Raw genomic sequence first — 23,446 nt, forward strand, 5'->3', positions numbered from 1 at the left:
ATACACAAGAACGAGGAATAGGCTGTTTAGCCCCTCAAGCCTGCCCTGCTGTTCACTATTACGGTGGCTGATCTTGTGGTGGTCTATCTGTTTGTAGCCTCAACTCCACACTCCTGTCTACTGCCTGTAGCCCTCTACTCCTTTGACAATCAGAGTTCTATCTAACTCAGCCTTGCATCTATTCAGCCTCCACCCCTCTCTGAGAAACACACCACAGACAAACAACCCACAGGGAAGAAGTTTCTCCTCGTCACCATTGTACTTGAATACTCCCTGTTTTCAAATTATCCCATGTTGCTGGACTCCTCCAACGAAGAGGGTAATATCTTTGTATCCATCTTGTCCCTTCGGAATCTCATCTTTTTGGTAAGATCACCTCCTGTGAGTCTACTAAACTCTGGGAGTAAAAGCCCAACCTTTCCACGTTTGCTAGCCCCTTTTCCCAGGAATCATGCACGTATGGAATGTGAACACGAGCTACAGTCTTGGTGGTTTCTGAACTGACCTTCCACTTCCTATTGGTAGATAAATATATGTTTGTGTTCAAACTGAATAAATCCAGCAGCTGAAGTAAATACACAGCCCATTAAATACCATCGGCACCCCTGCATCTTGCAAGCTTCCTTTTAAATTAAAACAGCATTAGTTAACATATTACATGCATTGAAGACGTTTTACACTGTTTTCTTGCCTTCAACAAAAATCCCAGTAAGACTTGAGTTAATTTAGTCAGTGAGTTAATTGTTAATTTAGTGAATTGTTCAGGGAGACAGAGGCTGAACTGAGTAGAGTTTAGATAACACAGACAAAATAAAGGCAAGAGAAATAAGCTGAGGATGACACTCTAACTTGCTAATTTTCTGGCCTGATTTGCTGATAACTACGTTCAATTCCTTTGTTCTGGCTGCTCTTTGGAATCTTATCCTTGTGTCTTTTCTTTGTTTATTGGTTTAAGGGCTGTAATGCTCTCTGTGAATCCCCATCTCTCGCCCACCATTGACAGGGCATAAATCCGAAGTGTGGTGGAATACTCTCCACTTGCCTGGCATGGGTGCAGCTCCCAACAGCACTCAACAAATTGTGCACCAGATGGTGTCAAATCGTTAAACCTTCATTCCCTCAAAATACAGTGGCAGCAGGATGTACCAATTGCTAGATGCACTGCAGCAACTCACTGAGGCTCCTTCGATAACTGCTTCCAAACCTGCAGCCTCTTAATGCCTGCTTGGACAAGGACAGTCCACACTGTCCTGCCTTGGAACATTATCACTGTTCCTTCGCTGTCATAGGTTCAAATCCTAGAAATCCCTGTTAGTGCTGTGGGTGTATCTACCCTACATGTGGCTCAAGAAGGCAGATCACCGCCACCACCTCAAGCACAGGTAGGGATGGTCAATAATTGTTAGCCTTGTCAGCAATATATATATTGCAAGAATAGAGATTTTTTTTTTTAAAAAATGTGTTTGGAAGCTGTTAAATCATGGGAGCTGACTATCTCAATCTGCAGCACTAGCCCTCAGTATTAATGCCAAGGTACTGTCAGGGGACCAGAGCCCGGGTGTTCTGCTGTTCCTTGATATTATATGGTGTGTAAATTGATCTGGCTGAAGACTGGCACCTGGTAATCCTGAGGAACTTTGGAGGGGTTCGACATGCAACACCCAAGAGTTGGTCGGTCTCAGGTTCAGAAACCAAACAAAAAGGCTATAGGAATGCACGTTTTTTTTTTACCTTTCTTAGTTGTAGGCCATAGAATTGAATCCTAGAATTCCTACAGTGCAAAAACAGGCCATTCAGCCCATCGAGTTACACCAACCCTCCAAAGAGCATCCCACACAGTCCCAGATCCAGCCCCCTAATCTATCTCCATAAACCTGCGTTTTCCGTGGCTAACCCACCTAAACCTGGACACTGGGTAATTTAGCATGGCCAGCCCACCTCATCTGCACATCTTCTGACTCTGCGAAGAAACCAGGACACCCGGAGGAAAAGCACGCAAACGCGGGGAGAATGTGCAAACTCCACGGGTAGTTACCCAAGACTGGAATCGAACCAGGCTCCCTGGTGCTGTGAGGCAGCAGTGCTAGCCACAGAGCCACCGTGTTGCTCAGATGTCTCCAGGTATGCTGTTACTTTAAGCAGCTGACTTGTGTACATGTTTCCCAAGTCTCTCTTGCCACTTATGTGAAGGAGTTCTGTAAATTAGCTTTCAATCATGTCTGAACAGCTCTGGCAGCTGGCTAAATATGAACACTGGGCAGAGAACTGTCACAGGGCTTCAGTCCGTCTGACTCTTAGGGACCGGGAGGGAGGGAATTAATTCAAGCTCCTCTCCTTGCCCTTCTCTGTTCAAGTTACTGATAAGCTGCAACTAACAGCTTTCATGATGTGGTTTGAAGCCAGTGCCACCACCATCCAAGCTGAGCATTTGGAGTTGTACTTACGGACAGTTGCATCTCTGAGAAGCAAGGGCACAGAGGTATGAGTTAAGGGAAGGAATTGCATCTAATCTGCAACCCCAGTGTCTCCAATCTGCTGTGCTACCCTCCTCTGCCTAATTCTGTAAGATATTCTTTCACTGATATGGGTGTCACTGATTGGGGCAACATATCTCCCCCTGCCCACCCCCCCCCCCCCCCATCCCTAACTGGCCTGGAGAAGGTGGTGGTGAGCTGCTTTCTTGAGCTGCTACTGTCCATGTGCTGCAGGTGCACCTACAGTGCAGTGTAGGGAGGGGTTAGGTACGCCACCAGGAGACCTAAACACGAGGTGTGCACAGGACTAGCATGCAGCAGGGAGCAGCATGTAATAGGCAGGGCTGCATGATCCTAAAACCAGTACACAGTCACAGCCAGGCTTTTCGTCCTGGCCCTCCTGTGATGAATGGTGGTGGACAACCCAACTTGAGGAAGAGGTTCCACAACAATCCCCGCCCTCAGTTATGGGGCAGACCAGCCTTATTGATGCCATTCGCCCAAAAATCTTTGAAACGTTTACTTCAGCATAAAGGGGGTAGTTTTCTCAGAGATCGCTGGCTGTCATTGTAGTCCAATCCATTGGTGCTATGTTCCCTTCTGTGGTTAACCTTGAATGAAATGTCTCCTCAACAGGTTGAACTTCCCTTTACACACCTGACTGGAAAGGCCCCTCCTTGCTGTAAGCTGCAGGCACCGCCTGGCCCCCAGTCAATGAAATCCATCTATGTGGTGTCTCCTCTTCCGGGAGGTTGAAAGGAGATGAGCGTGCTACTGGCTACGTGTATTCACAAAGGTGGCCACACCCAGTCGGGCAGTGGGTGTGGAACTGAAACCAGTCCATGAGATGCTGGAGGTGTCCTCCATGTGTACAGCCCTGGCACCAAACAAAGAGCCCCTTCACTGCTTGGTGGCACACTGCACATCTACTGCCACCACGCCGACACCTAGCAACAGAAAGAGCACAGCAAATAAACAGGATGTAAATATCTGTACATCTGGATTTGTTCATCTGTCCTACACTCCCAGACCTGCCTTTACCCCCGCCTCATTTATTTCTCCCCCCCGCTCTCGTTTTCTTCTTCTCCCCCCCTCTCGTTTTCCCCCTCCAGTGCCACACTCATGGGAGCTACCTTCTCTCCTGTCCAATCTTATTCCAGGATTTTTTGTTTTCGAAAGGAGTGGATTGGGCGAATCTGTTTCCGAGGTTAGAATAGTGAGGAAATGGCAAAAAAATCTGAGCTAGGTTAAGGAAAATAATTCTTTTATCCTGTGAGTTTTGATTATTTGGAAGGTACTGGCTGAAAGGTCCAGGGTCCAAAATTCCCAATACCTTGAGGGCCTGAGGCTGTGCCATATTTAAATTTTCCAGGATTTTGTGAAGTCGGTGGAATAAGGCAGCTCTGTACCTGGAGAATATGAAGGACTGTGGGAATCCATTAATTTTTTTTACACCAGGGAGGGGTAGTGTATGTGCCTGTGTGTGTGTGTGTGTGCATGTGATGGAAGCGAGTGGGTCATGGAGGAAAAAGGGAGGTGTGTATGTGTGGCAGCATGGATTTGCATGTGTTTGTGTGTGTGTGTGTAGGGGGTTAGGTCATGGTGATGTCGTATCTGCAGCTGGGGCAAGGACAAAGCAGTGGCGGGGTGAAGGGGGTGGGGGAAATTATGTGGGGCAGGGAGAGCAGGGCTCTATGTAATGAACAAAGTCATAGACACATACAGCATGGAAACAGACCCTTCAGTCCAACTTGTCCATGCCAGCCAGATATCCTTTATAAATCTAGTCCTATTTGCCAGTTTTTGACCCGTATCCCTCTTAAACCCTTCCTATTCATACACCCATCCTGATGCCCTCTAAATGTTGTAATTGTACCAGCCTCCACTACTTCAGTGCAAACACACACCACCCTCAGTGAAAAATTGTCCCTTAGGTCTCTTTTAAATCTTTCCCCTCTCACCTTAAACTATGTCCCTCTAGTTTTGGACTCCCCTACCCTGGGGAAAAGACCCTGGCTATTTACCCTACCCATGCCCCTCATGGTTTTATAAACCTCTGTAAGGCCACCCCTCTGACACTCCAGGGAAAATAGCCCCAGCCTCTCCCTTATAACTCAAACCGTCCAACCCTGGCAAGGTGAATTACTGAAGAAATTTCAGTTTTCACACACCCTGATCCTGGGCCGAATGTCCTGCAGTGACTTCCGAAAGGGAATTGTGGAAATTGATTGGGAAAGCTGTAGCTGTTAAAGCCTGATGCGGTAACTCAGAATGCCAGTGTGTCTGACCAGAAGACCATCTCAATCATTCTACCAATCACATGAAGGTTCAACACGCACCCACCTGGCCATGAGATAAATACTTTTCGCTGATCATTGCTTCCAGCACAGAGCCAGGGACACTACACACCACACCACAAAAAGTGTCCTAATAACTGAAAGCATTTGCAGGGTAGTATGTAAGAAGTAAATCAGTGGGACCACTCAAGTAGCTTTTTGAAACAGAAATTAGGAGCAGGAGTAGGCCATTCAGCCCTTCAAGCTTGCTCCCCTTTCAATATGATCATAACTGATCATCCAACTCAGTCCCGTGTTCCTGCTTCCTCCCCCCATCCCCTTTGATCCCTTTAGCCGTAAGAACTGTATCTAACCAGTTTTTGAAAACCTTTAATATTTTGGCCTCAACTGCTTTGTAGTATAGAATTCCCCAGGGTTGCCATTACACACAAAATGGGCCGAATGGTCCTTCTGCATGCTCAACAATTCTATGACTCAGTACCACATTTTTAATCACAAGTACCCTCAGTTAGGGTTACAGCTCCTCGGTGCTTTACCAGAGCTACACCAAACTCATCCCCACCTCAGATTGGTACAGGTTCCCTGACCCCACCCTGGCATTGCCAACCAAATCACTGTGAGGGCATTTGGCAGCCCCCAACACTGCCATGGACACCTGACGCAGCTGGCAAACCCGCTGTCCTGGGTTCACACTAGTGGCACAGTTCACTCACCTCTCGCACATCCAGCCTCGAGTGTTCATTGGCCGTTTGCAGTTGTTGCAGTTCACATGCAGGGTGGTTGAAGCCTGGTTCAGGCATGTGATGGATCTGCACGTGCTCAGCTTGATCACCTCATTGGCTACATTCCAAAGTTGGAAGCGTTGGAGGAGGTCAATGTAAGAGGTATACCAGTGTTCCTGAAGGGTTTCAAAATAACGTAAGATATAAATCCCACCGATTGTAAGTATGTTCCAACAAGCAAACTAACTCCTTTCTTAAAACAGAACAAACCATCCTAGGAAGAGAAGCAGGCCATTCAGCCCCTCAAATTTGTGAACAGTACAATAAATTCACAGCGAATCTGATTGTGGTCTCAGGTGCCCTTTCCTGTGTGTGTCCCCTGTAACTCTTGACTCCTTTGTCCATCAAACATCTCTCTAACTCAGCCTTCAATGTAGTCAAACATTGATTCAGTCATGGTCATTTTAGGCCAGCATTTGTTGCCCATTGGATCTGGAGTCATGTATAGGCTGGACCAGGTAAGAATGGCAGATTTCCTTCCCAAAGAACATGAGTGAACTAGATAGGTTTTTACAACAATCAACAGTGGAGTCACGGTCATCAGCAGAATCTTAATCCCAGCTTTTTATTGAATTGAAATTCCAGCATCTGCCACGGTGAGATTCAAACCCGGGTCCTTTCAACATCATCTGGGTCTCTAGATTAAGATTCTAATGGCAATATCACTAGGCCATCACTTCCCCACAAGCTCCAGTGTGAAAGAGAATTCCAAACACTAACCACCCGCATCTCAGTCTCAAATGGGAGAATCCAGCTTGCAGCCACTGATGTGGGAAGAGTCCATCTTGTTGTAGGGGTGATAGTCGGACGATATGCCACCACTTGCTCTAGTTTCAGGGAGACATCCTGTCAGGACCTACCCTGTCACCCCACCTCATAACCTTTTGTGTTTTAGTAATAAGACATAGCGGTGAAAATAGGCCGTTCAGCCCATTGAGTCTGCGCTGCCATTCAATGAGATCATGGCTGATCTGATAAGCCTCAACTCCATTTTTTTGCTGTTTCCATGTAGCTATTGATCCCCCCCTTACTGTTAGAAAAATCTATCACAAACCTGAATATATAGAAGGACCCAGCCTCAACAGCCCTCTGCAGCAAAGAATTCCACAGATTCACTAACCTCTGAAAAGAAATTCCTCCTCATCTCTGTCTTAAAATGTTCAACCCCTTATTCTGAGTTATAGAACATTACAGCGCAGTACAGGTCCTTCGGCCCTCGATGTTGTGCCAACCCGTGAAACCAATCTGAAGCCCACCTAAGCTACACTATTCCATTATCATCCATATGTTTATCCAATGACCATCTAAATGCCCTTAAAGTTGTCGAGTCCATTACTGTTGCTGGCAGGGCATTCTGTGCCCTTACTAGTCTCTGAGTAAACAACCTACCTCTGACGTATGTTCTATATCTATCGCCCCTCAATTTAAAGCTATGTTGCCTCGTGCTAGCCATCTCCATCTCACTGTCCATCCTATCTAATCCTATTATGTCCTAGATTCTCCCACAAGGGGAAACAACCTCCCCACATCTACCCTGTCCAGCCCCCTAAGAACCTTGTATCTTTCAATTAGGTCACCATTGTTGTTCTTTTAAACTCCAATGTGTGTAGGCTGAATCCACTCAACCTGTCCTTAGCTCTGCTCGAAATTGCCCATTAATTCATCAGTTCAGCACACAGGCATTCTTGGGATAATGGGACAATTATAGACGATAGCTACCAGGATGCAGTGCTGATGGACCTGGTCTATTTCACAGAGACTTCACCAGCATTGCCAGGGTTAGCAAACAGAAAATCTAGCTAGACTCCAGTTTGGGATCTTCTCCAAGTGATACCAGTTGAGGTTTGAGCCTGTCGACAGTCGGGCCACACAAGGAGAGAGGCCCATGTTTCCTAACATTCATTCAATTAACAGGGCCATGGTAAAATAAACTGTACCCAAACCCTCCATAACCTTGAGCAGGTTGACATTGCTGTCTGTGTCCTGATTCACTCCTCAACCCACTTCTCCCCGCCCCCCCCCCCCCCACCCCACCTCCCCTCCCCTGCAACACTCACTGACAGACATTGCCTCCCTGTTCATCAATATCCTACACAGGGCCATATTCCAAACAAGGCCATGCCCCACACTGAGCCACATCTTCAATCTCTGCAACCTCCTCCAGCCCTTCAAAACTCAAGGAACCTTGCATCCATCCAGCTCTGTCCTTTTTGCACAACCTCTACTTCCTTTGTCCCAAAATTAGTTGTAAATCCCTTATGTTGTGAAGAATATAAGCTTTGGGTCTTCTCCCAAACCCCCAAGCTCGCACTCTCTAATCCCTTGCATCCTTTAAAGATCTTCCTTAAAACAAGGTGTTCAGGGAGGTGTAGATTAGGTGGGTTATGGGGGGATGGGTCTGGGTGGGATGCTCTGAGGGTCGGTGTGGACTTGTTGGGCCAAAGGGCCTGTTTCCACACTGTAGGGATTCTGTGAACTATGTAACCCTAGCACCAGTGCTCCTGGTGGTCTTCATTTCTCCTTCACAGAACCTCATCATTTGTACCTTTCTTTTTCTATTCATTTTGTGGGATGTGGGCATCACTGGCTGGGCCAGCATTTCTTGCCCATCCCTAGTTGCCCTTGAGAAGGGGTGGAGAGCTGCCCTCGTGAACCGTTGCATTCGTCCTGCTGTGGGTTGACCCACAATGCTATTAGGGAGGGAATCCCAGGATTTTGACCCAGCGACAGTGAAGGAACGGTGATATATTTCTAAGTCAGAATGGTGGGTGACTTGGGGGGGAGCTTGAACGTGGTGGTGTTCCTTTACATAGCGGCACACGGGTGGGGTGCTTTCCTCCACAAAAGAGCAGGCTGTTGTTGTAGGGTGAGATTAACAGAGACAAAACAGTGGAGTCAGTTTGTCCGAATGACATTTGGCCGTACCTGTGTCTGCTCGTCGATTTCCTTTTTGATCCTGTCTCCGAGTACAATGAGGACAGAGATCGCCATCTGCACGTCCCCTTGCTCAGCGTAGAAGCACATCATGTCCCTCACAACGAGGTTGAAGTAATCAGTGGAAAAGCCATTCTCAAAGGGCAGCTGTGAGACGGAGACCAGGGAAATGCCCTCGGTCGGAGTCAGTGAGACCAGGTCCGCTTCGTTGCCACTGATGTGGGGCGAGTCCGTTTTGTCTTGGAAGTGATCGAGAGTTGTCGGGTGATCGAGGATTTCATGTCGCAGCGGGAAGCCTTCCTGTGGGAGGATAAACTCCGAGTCCTCTCCTGCGGGATGGAGGGGACAGTGGAGCAAAATGAGTTAACCTGGAAACACGCTCTCCTGTCATTAGGGGAAACTGCCTTTGTATCTTGGTACAAAGACCATTAGAATAGGATCCCTACAGTGAGGAAGCAGGCCATTCAGCCCAAGTTCCCACTGACCCCCCCAAAAAAAACATATTTTTCATGGCCAATCCACCTAAACTGCACAACTTTTTTGACTGTGGGAAGATACCCACGCAGACACAGAGAGAACATGCTGATTCCACACAGACAGATGTCCAATGCTAGAATTGAACCCAGGCCCCTGGCGCTGTGATGCAGCAATGTTAACCACTGAGGCACCGTGCCACCCGTTTACTTATCAACCTCCTTCAGAATCTGACAGAACCTGATGAGCTCGCTGGTCCCTGCTTTGTTTTACAGAGGTTGGATCAACCTTTCCTGATACTCAGTGAGTGTTGGAGCTGACGGTCACTCACCTGGAGCGTTCTCATGGTCGACTATGAAGAAGTCATCTTCATCACCTTCACCGTCACCGAACAGATAGTCTGCTGGGGCATCACTTCCCTCTGTCTCCTCATTCTCTGAAAGGAGGGCAAATACTGAGAGGCATCAATCAGAACTAAAAACATCCTATTGTAGCGCCTCAGTACCAGGGAGGGACACAAGAGTGTGATCAGGCCACACCACTCTGCAAGATCTCAGAACACAAGAGCTTGAGAGGAGTAGGCCATTTGGTCCTGTGAGCCTGTCCCACCATCTGAGTGGATCATGGCTGCTCTTCCCTGCTTGGCCACCCATGACCCTGACTTCCTTGTCAGTGATATTTTTCTTTCTATTGACCTGTGGGATATGGGTGTTGCTGGGTGGGCCAGCATTTATTTCCTGCCCCTAGTTGCCCCTGGAGAAGGTGGTGGTAAGCTGCCTTCTTGAACCGCTGTAGTGCATGGTGCTGGACGTAGACCCACAATGCCCTGAGGAAGGGAATTCTGTGTAAACCCAGCCTTGAATACAATTAGCAACAGAGCCTCCCCTGCCCTGTGGGGAGAGAGAAAACCCACAAGCTAATGACCTTCGGGGTCACAGAAATCTGATTCCTTATCCCCCACAGAAATGGATTCTTCAAGACTTATTCTTACTAGATTTCCAGCAAGTGAAAGTTTACAAAGGTTGAGGATCTCAAGGTTAATAAAAGGGACTGAGGATTAATCAGCCCCAATCTATTTGAACAATGGAGTGAGTCCATTGTGAATGGCCTATTGCCATTCTTAGAAACCACTAGCCATCCACATTAACTTCTCCTGCTATCGTAACAATCACAGGCACAGGTCTCCTGCTGACCCCCACCAACAGGAGGTGATGGCCTGGGGCTATTATTGCTGGACTGTTAATCCAGAGACCCAGCTAATGTTCTGGACTGGGTTCACATCCCGTCATGCCAGATGGCGGAATTTGACTTCAATAACAATCTAGAATTGAGAGTCAAACGATGAACATGAATCCATTGCCAATTGTTGGAAAAATGTGTCTGGTTCATTAGTGTCCTTTAGTGTTAGAAACTTCCAAACTTACCTAAAATAAAAACCAAAAGAACTGCAGATGCTGTGAATCAGGAACCCTTATGAGGAAGGGTCACTGGACCTGAAACGTTATCTCTGTTTCTTCCTTCACAAATGCTGCCAGACCTGCTGAGCTTTTCCAGCATCTTTGTTTTTGCACCATCCCTACCTAGTCTACACGTGACTCCAGACCCACAGCAGTGTGACTCTCAACAGCCCTCTGAGCAGTTAGAGTTGGGCGATAAATGTTAGTCCAGCCCTCATTCATGAATGAGTTCTATTAGTTTTAAAATAGTTTCGGAAAAGGATAGGCTGGATCTAAGAGTTAAAGTTCTAAATTGGAGGAAGGCCAATTTTGACGGTATTAGGCAAGAACTTTCAAAAATTGTTAGGAGGTAGATGTTGCAGGTAAAGGAACGGCTGGAAAATGGGCAACGTTCAAAAACGAGATAACGAGAATCCAGAGACAGTCTGATCCTGTTAGGGTAAAGAGAAGGCTGGTAGGTGTAGGGAATGCTGGATGACTAAAGAAATTCTAGAGAGAAAACTAGAGAAATAAATAGCATCTTGAAAAATGTCCATCTTATGGAGGAGGAGATGCTGATTGTCTTAAAATGCGTAAAAGTGAATAAATCCTTGGGACCTGATCAGGTGTGCCCTAGAACTTGGTGGAAAGCTCAGGAAGTGATTGCTGGGCCCCTTACTGAGATATTTGTCAGGTGAGGTGCTGGAAGACCTGGAGGTTGGCTAAAGACCCAGATATCCTAAATTATCTAGTCCCATTTGCCAGCATTTGGCCGATGTCCCTCTAAAACCTTCTTATGCATATACCCATCCTGATGCCTTTTAAATGTTGTCACTGTACCAGCCTCCACCACTTCCTCTGGCAGCTCATTCCAAACACACACCACCCTCTGTGTGAAAAAGTTGTCCCTTAGGTCCCTTTTAAACCTTTCCCCTCTCACTTTTAACCTATGCTGTCTAGCTTTGGACTCCCCTACCCTGGGGAAATGACCTTGATTATTCACCCCATCCATGCCTCTCATAATTTTATAAACCTCTGTAAGGTCACACCTCAGCCTCTGATCCTCCAGGGAAAATAGCCCCAGTCTATTCAGCATCTCCCTATAGCTCAAATCCTCCAACCCTGGCAACTTCCTTGTAAATCTTTTCTGAACCCTTTCAAGTTTCACAACATCCTTCCTATAGCAGGGAAACCAGAATTGCATGCAGTATTCCAAAAGTGGCCTAACCAATGTCCTGTACAACCTCCCAACTCCTGTACTCGTACTGGACTCAAAACATTTGCTCTGTTTCTCTCTCCACAGGTACTGCCAGACCTGCTGAGTTTGCTTGTTATAAAATATAGTGCCACCCATTTCACCATTCTATGAACATCAAGATGTTTTCACAATGTCTTATCTCTAAACAAAGATATAAACAGTAACATAGCCTGTTACTACATACAACCAGTTTACATCTCATTCACAAGAAACTAGTTTCTCCAATGACATGAGAGAGGGATGAATTTCAGGGCATGGACCTTTTGCAATAAACACAGGCTAAGGGAGAAATATTGAGCTCAAAGAATTGTTAAGGCTGAAATATAGTCTTCTTTATTTCTGTAGAGTTTAGGAAGCTGAGAGACGTTGTTATGGAACTGGATTGATTAGATGCAGGGAGGTTTACCCCTGGTTAGGGAGTCTAGAACCACAGGATACAGTCTCAGGATACAGGGTATGCCATTTAGAACTGAGATGAAGAAACATTTCTTCTCTCAGAGGGTGGTCAACCTGTGGAATTCTCTACCCACAGAAAGCTGGGGCACTGAATATATTCAAGAAAGATTGATAAAAGTTTAGATTTTAAAGTCATTGAGGGAAGGGGTGAAGGGCAAGTGGGGAATGTGGCATTTAGGATAGCAATGATCATACTGAATGGGGGAGCAGAGTAAAGTTGCGAAGAATGAAGAGGATCTCATCGAAACCTATAAAACTCTAACAGGGATAAACAGACTAAACACAGGAAAGATGGTGTGGATGACTGGGGAGTCCAGAACCAGGGGTTAAGCCTAAAGATATAGGGTAGGCCATTTAGGACTGAAATGAGGAGAAATGTCTTTATCCAGACAATGTGGAATTCTCTGCAATGGAAAGCAGCCAAAGCCAAAATATCAAATGTTTTCAAGAAGGAGTTAGATCTAGTTCTTAGGGCTAAAGGGGTCAAAGGGTGTGGGGGGAGAAAGCAGGAACAGGGGACTGAGTTGGATGATCAGCCATGATCATATTGAATGGCGGAACAGGCTGAAAGGCCTACTCTTGACCCTATTTTATGTGTCTATATGTTTCTATTACGCCAGCCACTTCCCCCTTTCAACTGCAATCCCTAGAATCACCCTCCCTTGATTATTCACCTGCCCCAGGGTCCCCTGTTGACCCTTGGAATAGGTGCAGTGATAGAAGTGGCCAACACCTCCCAGCGGTGCTGGTGAGCAATGGAGAGCTGCCAGTCTCCAGCAGCTCCCCCACCCACAGTGTCCCAGATCCCACCACCTTTTAAATGCTCATTCCGGTGAACCTTCTCAAAAAGGGGTGAATCAGGGCCCTTGCCAGCTCTGAGCCAGTAGGCAAACACCCACATCATCTTAAAGTCTTGGGGACACCATCTGCACAGCTCGTCCATAAAATCCCTGTGTGTGAAACCAACATTATTCTGTCTGCTCCTTTGGGCTATTTAGGATTAATGTGTCACCAAGAACGAATGAGGTGCTTTATCAGGCAAATTAATGTCTTATGCTTTGCTGTAAAAGCTCAGAGAACTCAGCAAAACATGTGCCCCACTCCACTCCATTTACTTGTTAGAAAGACAGAGATTTTGAAACAAGCAGAAATCGTTGAAATACAATTTGTTGGTATTCTAAGAGATTTGGGTCTCGTTACACACAAGTGACAGAAATGTGTAGTTGCAGCAAACAATGCACATTGCTGGCTTTGTTGTGTTTCTTTCAGCGATTTGGAGTGTGAGAGTAAAGAGGTCTTGCTACAGTAAGAGAGGGCTTCAGTAGTCTTCCTGTCCTAAGGAAGGAGATGTTTGGAGGTGCAAAAGAGGGTCACTTGCTTCATTCCAGGGAGAGCTTTTCCTCTGAGAAGAGAATCGAGCAGAATGGACCGTTTTCTCAGAGGTTGATGAGAGTTGGTCTCATCGCATTATATAATATTCAAAGAGATCTTGACAAACCAAGGGCAACAGTGCTTGGAGATAGAATCTAGAACACAAAGCCATCATGGGAGATGGTGGTGTGGTGGTAAATTTGCCATCATTAATAACCCAGGGGCACAGTTAATATACTGGGAACACAAGTTCAAATCCCAACATGACAGCTGCTGGAATTTAAATTCAGTTTCTCAAATGTGAAGGGTTTGGTTCAGGGATGGTGACCGTAAAACCATTATTACAGGCCAGAAAAGCCCAATCAGCTTCACCAAGGGCCCTTTATGGAAGAAGATCTGCCATCCTTACCTGGTCTGATACACTCCAGGCTCACAGCAATGTAGCGCACTCTGAAATATGGGCCACTCAGTTCAAGGGCAATTAGGGCTGGCCAACAAATACCAGCCTAGTCAATGAGCTTATAAAAGGGCTGATCAGTTAGGCCTCAGAATGAGGGGGTATTTCTTCACCCAGATGATGGCAAAACTTCAGAGTTCTCTCTCCCAGAAGCTGTCCGACCGCGAGTGTATTTGAGATGGAAATATTTTTGAACAATGAAGTTATTGAGCGATATGGGGACTGGCCAGGAAGGTGGGATTGAGGTGGAAGAATACCCACAGAGGTTGAAGCAGGCCCAACGGATCAGATAGATGACTCCTCCTGTTACCTGTCAGGTTGCAGCGAATAAAAAAAATGATAAAAGGTTACCTTCGTTTGTCTGCAGCGAGGTGACTGTCGAATCCAGAGGGAGACTGTCCTGTCGGTTCTCCATTCGGCTTCGCTCCAGTTTGGCTTCACCTCCCAACACAGCTGTACTGTCCTTCAACGTAAAGCTGCAGGGTCAGGGCATGTGAGGGGTTTGGGGTCGGGGGGTGAGAGAGAAAACAACAAGAGAATCCATTACAAACCAAAGCAACGCACTGCCCAGCAGCTGGTGATAAAACATGGACAGGATCAGTGAAGTGGGAACGGTAGTGGGAGAATCCTCACATCCAGTGTCCAAATCCTACCCAAGCTGATAGGAGCGGAAGGCCCCTTTCAAAATATCTCAAACATTTCACTCGTTGAATCCCTTGCTGAAGGGATCTTACTTGGTCCTGCTGTTCCAAGACTGCATTCCCTCATACAGAGCGACAGTATAACTCAGTTAGACATGTCAGCTGAGGGAGGAGTGTTGGCTGAGAGATAGAGCTCCCACGTCTATAATGGCTCTAACCTGAACCACCAGAAAGGCAGGTCTAGGGTGAACATTCCACTTGGCGAACACAGTACTGGATGATAACATGGCACTCCCTCAACACCACAGGGTCCTGATTATGGATTTGTACAAGAAGTAACGCAGCTGGAACCCATTCGACCGAGTATATCTCTCCCTGCTGTCTGACTGTGTAAGGCGCTGAAAGGGTTAACACTGAGGAGTGCCTTAAGCACCACCCACTGCAATGATGTGATCTATTTGTGGGCAGACCAGCTTATAGTCTGAAAGGAGTGAGAGTTCCTCATTGCCTTTATAACAGTGTCGATCATACCATATGCCCAGGCTAATGCTCTGGGGACATGGGTTTGAATCTCACTATGACAGCTGCCAAACTTTGAATCAGTAGGAATCTTTAATTAAAAACTACGCTCATGGAGATCTCAGAATCGATCATTGTAAAAAAACTCCTATCTGGTTCACTTATGTCATTTCGGGAAGGGAATCAGCCATGCTCACCTGGTCTGTTCTGACTCCAGACCCACAGCAATTAGATTGACTCTTAATTGTCTTAACAAGCCACTCAGTTCAAATGTAATTAGGGATGGCAGCAAATGCTGGTCTTGCCACATCCTATGAATTTTTTTTTATATGAAGGATGTAATTCTCGACCAGTTGAGAACACGTAAAAAACAATCTCTCGTTCATGACAAGAGATTCTTCCAGTTAGACCAGGAAGTGACATTTCTCTCCTGTGCTAGACCCAGCGGACCCTGTCATTTCCTTCACATAATCACAGAATCATTCAGCACGGAAACAGACCCTTCGGTCCAACCAATCCATGTTCACTATAATCCCAAAATCAACTAATCCCACCTGCCTACTCCTGCCCCCTCTCCTTCCAAACCTTTCCCATTTGTGTACCTATCCAAATGTCTTTGAAATGTTGTAAACGTACCTACATCCACCACTTTCTCTAGAAGTTCATTCCAAATGCGAACCACCCTCTGTGTAAAAAATTTGCCCCCACGTCATTTCTTAATGTCTCTCTTCTCACCTTAAAAATGTGCCCCCTAGTCTTGAAATCCCCCATCCTAGGGAAAAGACACGTACCACTAACCCTATCTATGCCCCTCATTATTTTATAAACTTCTGTAAGGTCACCCCTCAACCTCCTCAGCTCCACTGAAAGAAGCCCCAGCCTATCGCAGCCTTTTTTTGGAAGTGAAAGAGCATGGTGGTTGTATGTAACACAGTGTGGAGCTGGATGAACACATCAGGCCAGGCAGCATCAGAGGAGCAGGAAAGCTGATGTTTCGGGTCTGGACCCTTCTTCAGCAATGGGGGAGGGGAAGGAGGTCTGAAATAATTAAGGAGGAGGAGCCGATGGTAGAAGGCGGATAGAGGAGCAGATAGGTGGAGAGAAGACAGACAGTTCAAGGAGGCGGGAATGAAGCCAGTAAAAGTGAGTGTAGGTAGGGTGTTGGGATGGGGGTTGGTCAGTGAGATGTGGGGAGTGGATAGGTGGGAGAAAAGATAGAAAGGTCAAGGAGGCGGGGACGAGATGAACTGGTTTTGGGATGCAGTGGGGGGGAGGGGACATTTTGAAGCTGGTGAAGTCCACATTGATACCATTGGGCTACAGGGTTCCCAAGTGGAATATGAGTTGCCGTTCCTCCAGCCGTCAGGTGGCATCGTTGTGGCACTGCAGGAGGCCCAGGATGGACACGTCATCCAAGGAGTGGGAGGGGGAGTTGAAGCGGTTCGCAACTGGGAGGTGTTGTCGTTTGTCACGAATTGAGCGTAGATGTTCCACAAAGTGGTCCTGCACCTCAGCCCTCACACCCCCTCCCCGCAATAACAACAAAGACAGAATCCCCCTTGTCCTCATATATTACTCCATTAACCTCCAGAAGCAATGCCTCATTCTCCACCACTTCCACCACCTGCAATCTGACCCCACTCTCAAGGATATATGTCCCTCCCCACCCTTATCTGCCTTCTGGGGGGAGTGCTCTCTCCGTCACTCCCTCATCTGCTCTATGCTCCCCACTTCAACCACAGGAAGTGCTACACCTGCCCCTACACCTCCCCCCCTCACCCCACCTGTACATCTGCTAATGTGGTATACTGTATCCGCCTTTCCCAATGCGGCCGCCTCTACATCGGGGAAACCAAGAGGCTTGGAGACTGCCTTGTGGAACACCTACGCTTGGTTCGTGACAAATGACAACACCTCCCAGTTGCGAACCACTTCAACTCCCCCTCCCACTCCTTGGATGACATGTCCATCCTGGGCCTCCTGCAGTGCCACATCGAAGCCAGCTGAAGAACAGCAACTCATATGCTGTCCGGGAACCCTGCAACCCAATGGTCTCAATGTGGACTTCGCAAGCTTCAAAATCTCCCCAGCCCCAACCGTATCCCAAAACCAGCCCAGCTCGTCCCCGCCTCCTTGACCTGTGACTCTTTTCTCCCACCTATCCACTCCTCCCACCTCACTGACCAACCCCCACCCCAACTCCCCACCTACACTCCATCCCCGCCTCTTTGACCTGTCTGTCTCCTCTCCACCTATCTGCTCCTCTACCACCTTCTATCATCTGCATCTCCCACTCTATTTATTTCAGAGCCCCCTTCCCCTCCCCCATTTTCTGAAGAAGAGTCTAGGCCCGAAACGTCAGCCTTCCTGCTCCTCTGATGCTGCTTGGCCTGCTGTGTTCATCCAGCTCTACACCTTGTTATCTCGGATTCTCCAATATCTGCAGTTCCTACTATCTCTGGTGGTTGTAAACCTTGCCCATCGAATCAGTGTTGCTTTGATGCACACACATTACCAGTTCTACAAAACCAACCACTTCTGTTACTTATCCAGTTCACTTTTGATTTGCTACTGACCTCCCTCCCCACCACCCTTTCCTTCAGCTGCTGCATCTCCAACTGCAGTCACTTGTTGTCTACAGACAAATATTTCCTGGAAATATAGTGCGCAGTTCAAGAAGGCAGCTCAGTACCACCTTCTCAAGGGCAATTAGGGACGGGCAATAAATTTTGGCTGGCCAGCAATGCCCACATCCCACAAGGGAATAAATAAAACATATATACCATACAGGGCGTGCGACTGAAGTAAACCTTCGGATGGTGGCATTGCATTGAGGAGCATTTGAAGAAACCAGGCCTGTATTCTCTAGGCTTTCAAAGAGTGAGGTACGATCTGGTAAGAAATCTGTAAATTTCATCAAGGCATGACCAGGTGGTTAGAGATAGGATATTTCCCCAGGTTGGTGATTCTAGAGTTAGGGGGCATGATCTTATGAAAAACGGCAGGCCATTTAAGACTGCAATGAGGAGTCTCTTCACTTAAATTAGGGATTGTTTCAAATCTGTGCTCACCATCATTAAGCAAGTTTGAGACAGAAATTGATAGATTTCTGGATACGAACATTATGAGGGGATATAGAGATAGTGAGATGATGCAGGAAAATGGCACTGAGGCAGAATTTCTTTAAGTTTCTTTCAGGGATGTGAGTGTTAGTGACAAAGGCTGGCACGTATTACCCATTTCTAAATGCTCCAGAACTGAGTGGCTCGCTTTGGCCATTTCAGAGGGCAGTTAAGAGTCACCCACATTGCTGTGGGTCTGAAGTCACATCTAGGCCAGACTAGGTAAGGATGGTAGATTTCCTTCTCTAAAGGACATTTTTATAGCAATGATAGCCTCGCGATCACCGAGGCTAGATTTCAATTCTGGATTAATTGACGTGAAGCTAACTTCAAATTACAGATTTAAAGGTCGACCCCCTGAGATCAACTATGATCTAATTCAGTGGCAGAGTGAGTTCAATGGGCACTTCAGCTCCGATATTCCCACATTCCTCACGTCACCATCCTGGTCCAGATGGAAGGTTCCTCCTATCAGTTTCTGTGCCAAGTGGAACACATCTGGGCAGTTTTAATCCTCAGGACCTGAACCTACAGAATGAGATCATGGCAGACAGGGACAGTAATTCCCTAACCATAACCCTTACCCTCCCTCGTCTGAGTTTCCATAGGAACACTGGGGAGAAACAGTACTTTCCCCACCCCATTTACAGTAAAAATATCAGCTGTTTAGAATCTGGTGCATACTGGCTATTACAAAGAACAAAGAACAAAGAAACCTACAGGATAGGAACGGGCCCTTCGGCCCTCCAAGCCTGCGCCGAACAAGATCCTCTGTCTCACCTGTCATCTATTTTCTAACGGTCTGTGTCCATTTGCTCCCCGCCCATCCATGTACCTGTCCAAATATATCTTAAAAGACGCTAACGTGTCTGAGTCTACCACCTCCGCTGGCAATGCGTTCCAGGCACCCACCACCCTCTGTGTAAAGAACTTTCCACGCATAGCTCCCTTAAACTTTCCTCCTCTCACTTTGAACTCCTGACCCCTAGTAATTGAGTCCCCCACTCTGGGAAAAAGCTTCTTGCTATCCACCCTGTCTATACCCCTCATGATTTTGTAGACCTCAATCAGGTTCCCCCCTCAATCTCCGTCTTTCTAATGAAAATAATCCTAATCTACTCAACCTCTCTTCATAGCTAGCACCCTCCATACCTGGCAACATCCTGGTGAACCTCCTCTGCACCCTCTCCAAAGCATCCACATCCTTTTGGTAATGTGGCGACCAGAACTGTACACAGTACTCCAAATGTGGCCGAACCAAAGTCCTATACAAATGCAACATGACCTGCCAACTCTTGTACTCAATACCCCGTCCAATGAAGGAAAGCATGCCATATGCCTCCTAGACCACCCTATTGACCTGCGTTGTCACCTTCAGGGAACAATGGACCTGAACACCCAGATCTCTCTGTTCATCAATTTTCCCCAAGACTTTTCCATTTACTGTATAGTTCGCCCTTGAATTTGATCTTCCAAAATGCATCACCTCGCGTTTGCCTGGATTGAACTCCATCTGCCATTTATCTGCCCAACTCTCCAGTCTATCTATATTCTGCTTTAATCTCTGACAGTCCCCTTCACTATCAGCTACTCCACCAATCTTAGTGTCATCAGCAAACTTGCTGATCAGACCATCTACACCTTCCTCCAGATCATTTACATATATCACAAACAATTACTTGGGCTTAAGCCTACCCCTCCTTGAGACAGAAGAATCAGAGATAGTCAAATTATTCCAATGAATCTGGCATTTATAAACCTTTTGTGACCTCAGGACCTGCCAAAAGCCCTGTACAGCCAATGAAGTACCTTTGAAGTATCATTGATATAACGTAGGGAAAGGAGCTGTTGATTTGCTTGTAGAAAGCTCCCACAAGAGTATAGTATGATAAACAACCTGACCATTTGCTTTAGCGATGTTGTGTGGGATAAATATTTGGCTGGAGACCAGGGAGAACACACTGGCTGTTGAACTATGTGAGGGCTCAGAAGCAGATTCCTGCCAAAGGGGTTATCTGATAGACTGATCCACACCTCGGGCTACAAAAACAGAAGTTGCTGGAAAAGCTCAGCAGGTCTGGCAGCATCTGTGAAGAAAAGAAAATGGAGTTAACGTTTCGGGTCTGGTGACCCTCCCTCAGAGCTCTCGAGTTACTTAACTGAGGACTAGCAAATAATGCACGACTCATGGCTATTCGTCAGTGAAAACACCAACATCGATAAGGCAAAGTATTGTCTGAATAATTCTGTTCTGAAGAAGTATCGCTAGATCCGAAACATTAATTCTGCTTTTTCTTCACAGATGCTGCCAGATCTGCTGAGTTTTTCCTACAATTTCTGTTTTTGTTAGCATTTGAATAACCATCGATTCACCAACATGGGAAACGCCTTGTCCAAGGGAATAATGACAAGATTCAATCAAAAGTAAAATACTGAGGATGTTGGAAATCTGAAACAAACATGCAGAAACTCAACAGGTCTAGCAGCATTTGTGGTTCGAGGAACAGAGTTGACTCTTCCTCAATTCTGAAGAAGAGCTACACCAGACTCAAAATGTTAACTCGGTTTCTGTCTTCACAGATGCTGCCATTTCCCCTCATCCCTGGTCTGGAAGGTTGGCCCCATTTTAAAATAGTGACCCTGGGTTCCAGGATAACAAGGGGTAGAGCTGGATGAACATAGCAGGCCAAGCAGCATCTTAGGGGCAGGAAAGCTGATGTTTCAGGCCTGGACTCTTCTTCAGAAGGGCCTAGGCCCGAAATATCAGCCTTCGTGCTGTGCTCATCCAGCTCTACACCTTGTTATCTCGGATTCTCCAGTATCTGCAGTTCCTACTATCTCTCACTCTGGGTTCCAAACTGCTGAGGTATCATCATCTCTATGTCCACTTGGCACAGCATCTTGTAAATTCAACTAGATCTCCTCTCAATCTCTCAACTTGAGTGAGTATACATTAGAATATAAGGAACTGAAGCAGATGTAGGTATCTGGCCTGTTGAGCCTGCTCTGCCATTCAATAAGATCATGGCTGACCTTTCTCGTGGACTCAGTCCACTTACCCACCTGCTCACCTTAACCCTTAATTCCATCACTGTTCCTTAAAAACATGCAATTACTTCATTGGGCAGGGAGTTCCATAGAATCACAACCCTCTGGGTGAAGAAGTTCCGCCTCAGCTCAGTCCTAAATCTGCTCCCCACCCCCCCCACCCCCACCCCCCGTCCCTGCCCTCACTTCGAGGCTATGGCTCTTAGCCCCTAGTAAAGTCTGAACTGATTAGTCTCTCTTCATCACCTAAAACGCTCCTCTTTGGAATTCATCCTTTTCATTTATTCATTCATGGCATTTGGGCAATGCTGGCTAAGCAGCATTTATTGCCCAGGGGGCAATTAAGAGTTAACCACATTGCTGTGGGTCTGGAGTCACATGTAGGCCAGGCCAGGTAAGGATGGCAGTTTCCTTCCCTAAAGGGCATTAGTGAACCAGATGGGTTTTTCTTGACATTCAGCAATGCTTACAAGGTTATCATTAGATTATCAATTTCAGACAATCATTGAATTTAAATTCCACCATCTGCCACAGCAGGATTCAAACCTGGGCCCCCAGAACATTCCCTGGGTCTCTGCAGTCCAGAAATAATACCTCTGGGCCATCACATCCCCATTATAAATAGATTCCCATTCTCCCTACCGACTAGGTAGCAAATCTAATGAACATTTTCTGAAATGCCTCCATAGTTGAATGTCGTCTACGATAAAGGTCATGCCAGAAGCTGTACTGTTCCCTTCAGGCACACTGTACCTGCTGAGGGGGTGGGGGTGGTCACTGTACCCGCTGAGGGGGTGGGGGTGGTCACTGTACCCGCCGAGGGGGAGGGGGGGAGTCACTGTACCTGCTGAGGGGGAGGGGGTGGCCACTGTACTCGCTGAGGGGGAGGGGTGGACACTGTACCCGCTGGGGGGGTCACTGTACCTGCTGAGGGTGTGGGGATGGTCACTGTACCCACTGAGGGGGTGGGGGGGTTATGGAGAGGGCACTGTACCTGCTGAAGTGGGGGGGTAATGGAAAGGGCACTGTACCTACTGAAGTGGGGGGGGCAATGGAGAGGGCACTGTACCCACTGAGGGGGTGGGGGTGGTCACTGTACCCGCTGAGGGGGTGGGGGATGGTCGCTGTACCTGCTGAGGGGGTGGGGGTGGTCGCTGTACCTGCTGAGGGGTGTGAGGGGGGCCCCTGCCTTCCCTGACCCTGGCAACATGTTGCTGGTCGCCCCTGTTCCTGTGTAAATGATCTTCAGCATCCTCCAGATCTGCGCCACTTGGTGGCGGTTGAGTTGCCTGGCGACGGCAGCATTACGGTCACACAGCTCGGGCAGGGGCCCTCCGCTCAGGCTGTATCGGGCTGCTGTCTCAGCGAACCAGTCCATGGAGGCAGCGCCAGGCTGCGTCTCGAAGAGGCTGAGGGCACTCGACACATTGGTGAACTGCTCGGTGGGGTCTGGCCGCCGGGTAAAGAAGAATGGGTATCGACGGTCGGCGGACAGGGCCTTGCGGTGGCTCTCGGCCGAGCACAGTCCCTCCTTGACGGCAAATGCCACGTCCCCGAACAGGCCAAAGCACAGGCCCTCGGGCACTGCCTGGCCTGCTGGCCGCTGGGCATCCTTGAAGAAATGGTGGTAGAGGGTGCTGTCCTTTGAACCGGACAGAAGGAAGTGGGGGTCGTGGTTATGGCGCCAGGCAATGCCAGTGGTGACGTCTCGGTGCTCCTCAAACATAGCAAAAGGAATGTAAGGCCTACGGACATCCCATATGTAGATGTTGTGGTCCACCATCATGGAGCAGGTGGCAATGTGGTATCTCCTGTCTGGGCGCCAAAGCACATGTGCCACGGAGGCAATGGTCTGCACGCAGTACATCTCCCTGGGCTTGTAACCAGTCAGGTCCCACACTTTGACCATCTTGTCCCGTCCTCCAGTCACGAGGCAGCCTCTGCACAAGAAACAGAAAGAGGTGAAGGCTGGCACCAACCCACAAGGACCAGGCTGGAGACCTTGATCTGCATCCGCTGCACCAACTCAATACATTACCGCCCCTGGCACAGGGACCTCCCCACCACCTCCTGGGGTTGTAAGCCAGTGGAGACAACTCTGGTTTCAATACCAAGCTTCGAGGAGTGACAAAATGTGAGGGTGATGCCACCTGATCGCAGTGGGGTGTAGAGAGGCA

General features: G+C 47.6%; 1 protein-coding gene across 1 annotated transcript in view; it reads right to left on the reverse strand.

Moving 5' to 3' along the window:
* Positions 1-2,653: 2,653 nt before the first annotated feature.
* The window catches only part of LOC125447147 (GATOR complex protein WDR24-like), a 34,851-nt gene continuing 14,058 nt past the window's right edge, over positions 2,654-23,446 (reverse strand). Inside the window, exons 4-9 of the mRNA XM_059640475.1 lie at positions 22,430-23,209; positions 14,291-14,415; positions 9,293-9,397; positions 8,479-8,816; positions 5,485-5,669; positions 2,654-3,421 (exon numbers count right to left, since the gene is read on the reverse strand). Coding sequence (XP_059496458.1) covers positions 3,253-3,421; positions 5,485-5,669; positions 8,479-8,816; positions 9,293-9,397; positions 14,291-14,415; positions 22,430-23,209 — 1,702 coding nt within the window. The 3' untranslated portion in view covers positions 2,654-3,252. The remainder of the gene's footprint in view (positions 3,422-5,484; positions 5,670-8,478; positions 8,817-9,292; positions 9,398-14,290; positions 14,416-22,429; positions 23,210-23,446) is intronic.

Source organism: Stegostoma tigrinum, chromosome 38 (assembly GCF_030684315.1).
Source record: "Stegostoma tigrinum isolate sSteTig4 chromosome 38, sSteTig4.hap1, whole genome shotgun sequence".
In the NCBI taxonomy this organism is placed as follows: domain Eukaryota; kingdom Metazoa; phylum Chordata; class Chondrichthyes; order Orectolobiformes; family Stegostomatidae; genus Stegostoma; species Stegostoma tigrinum.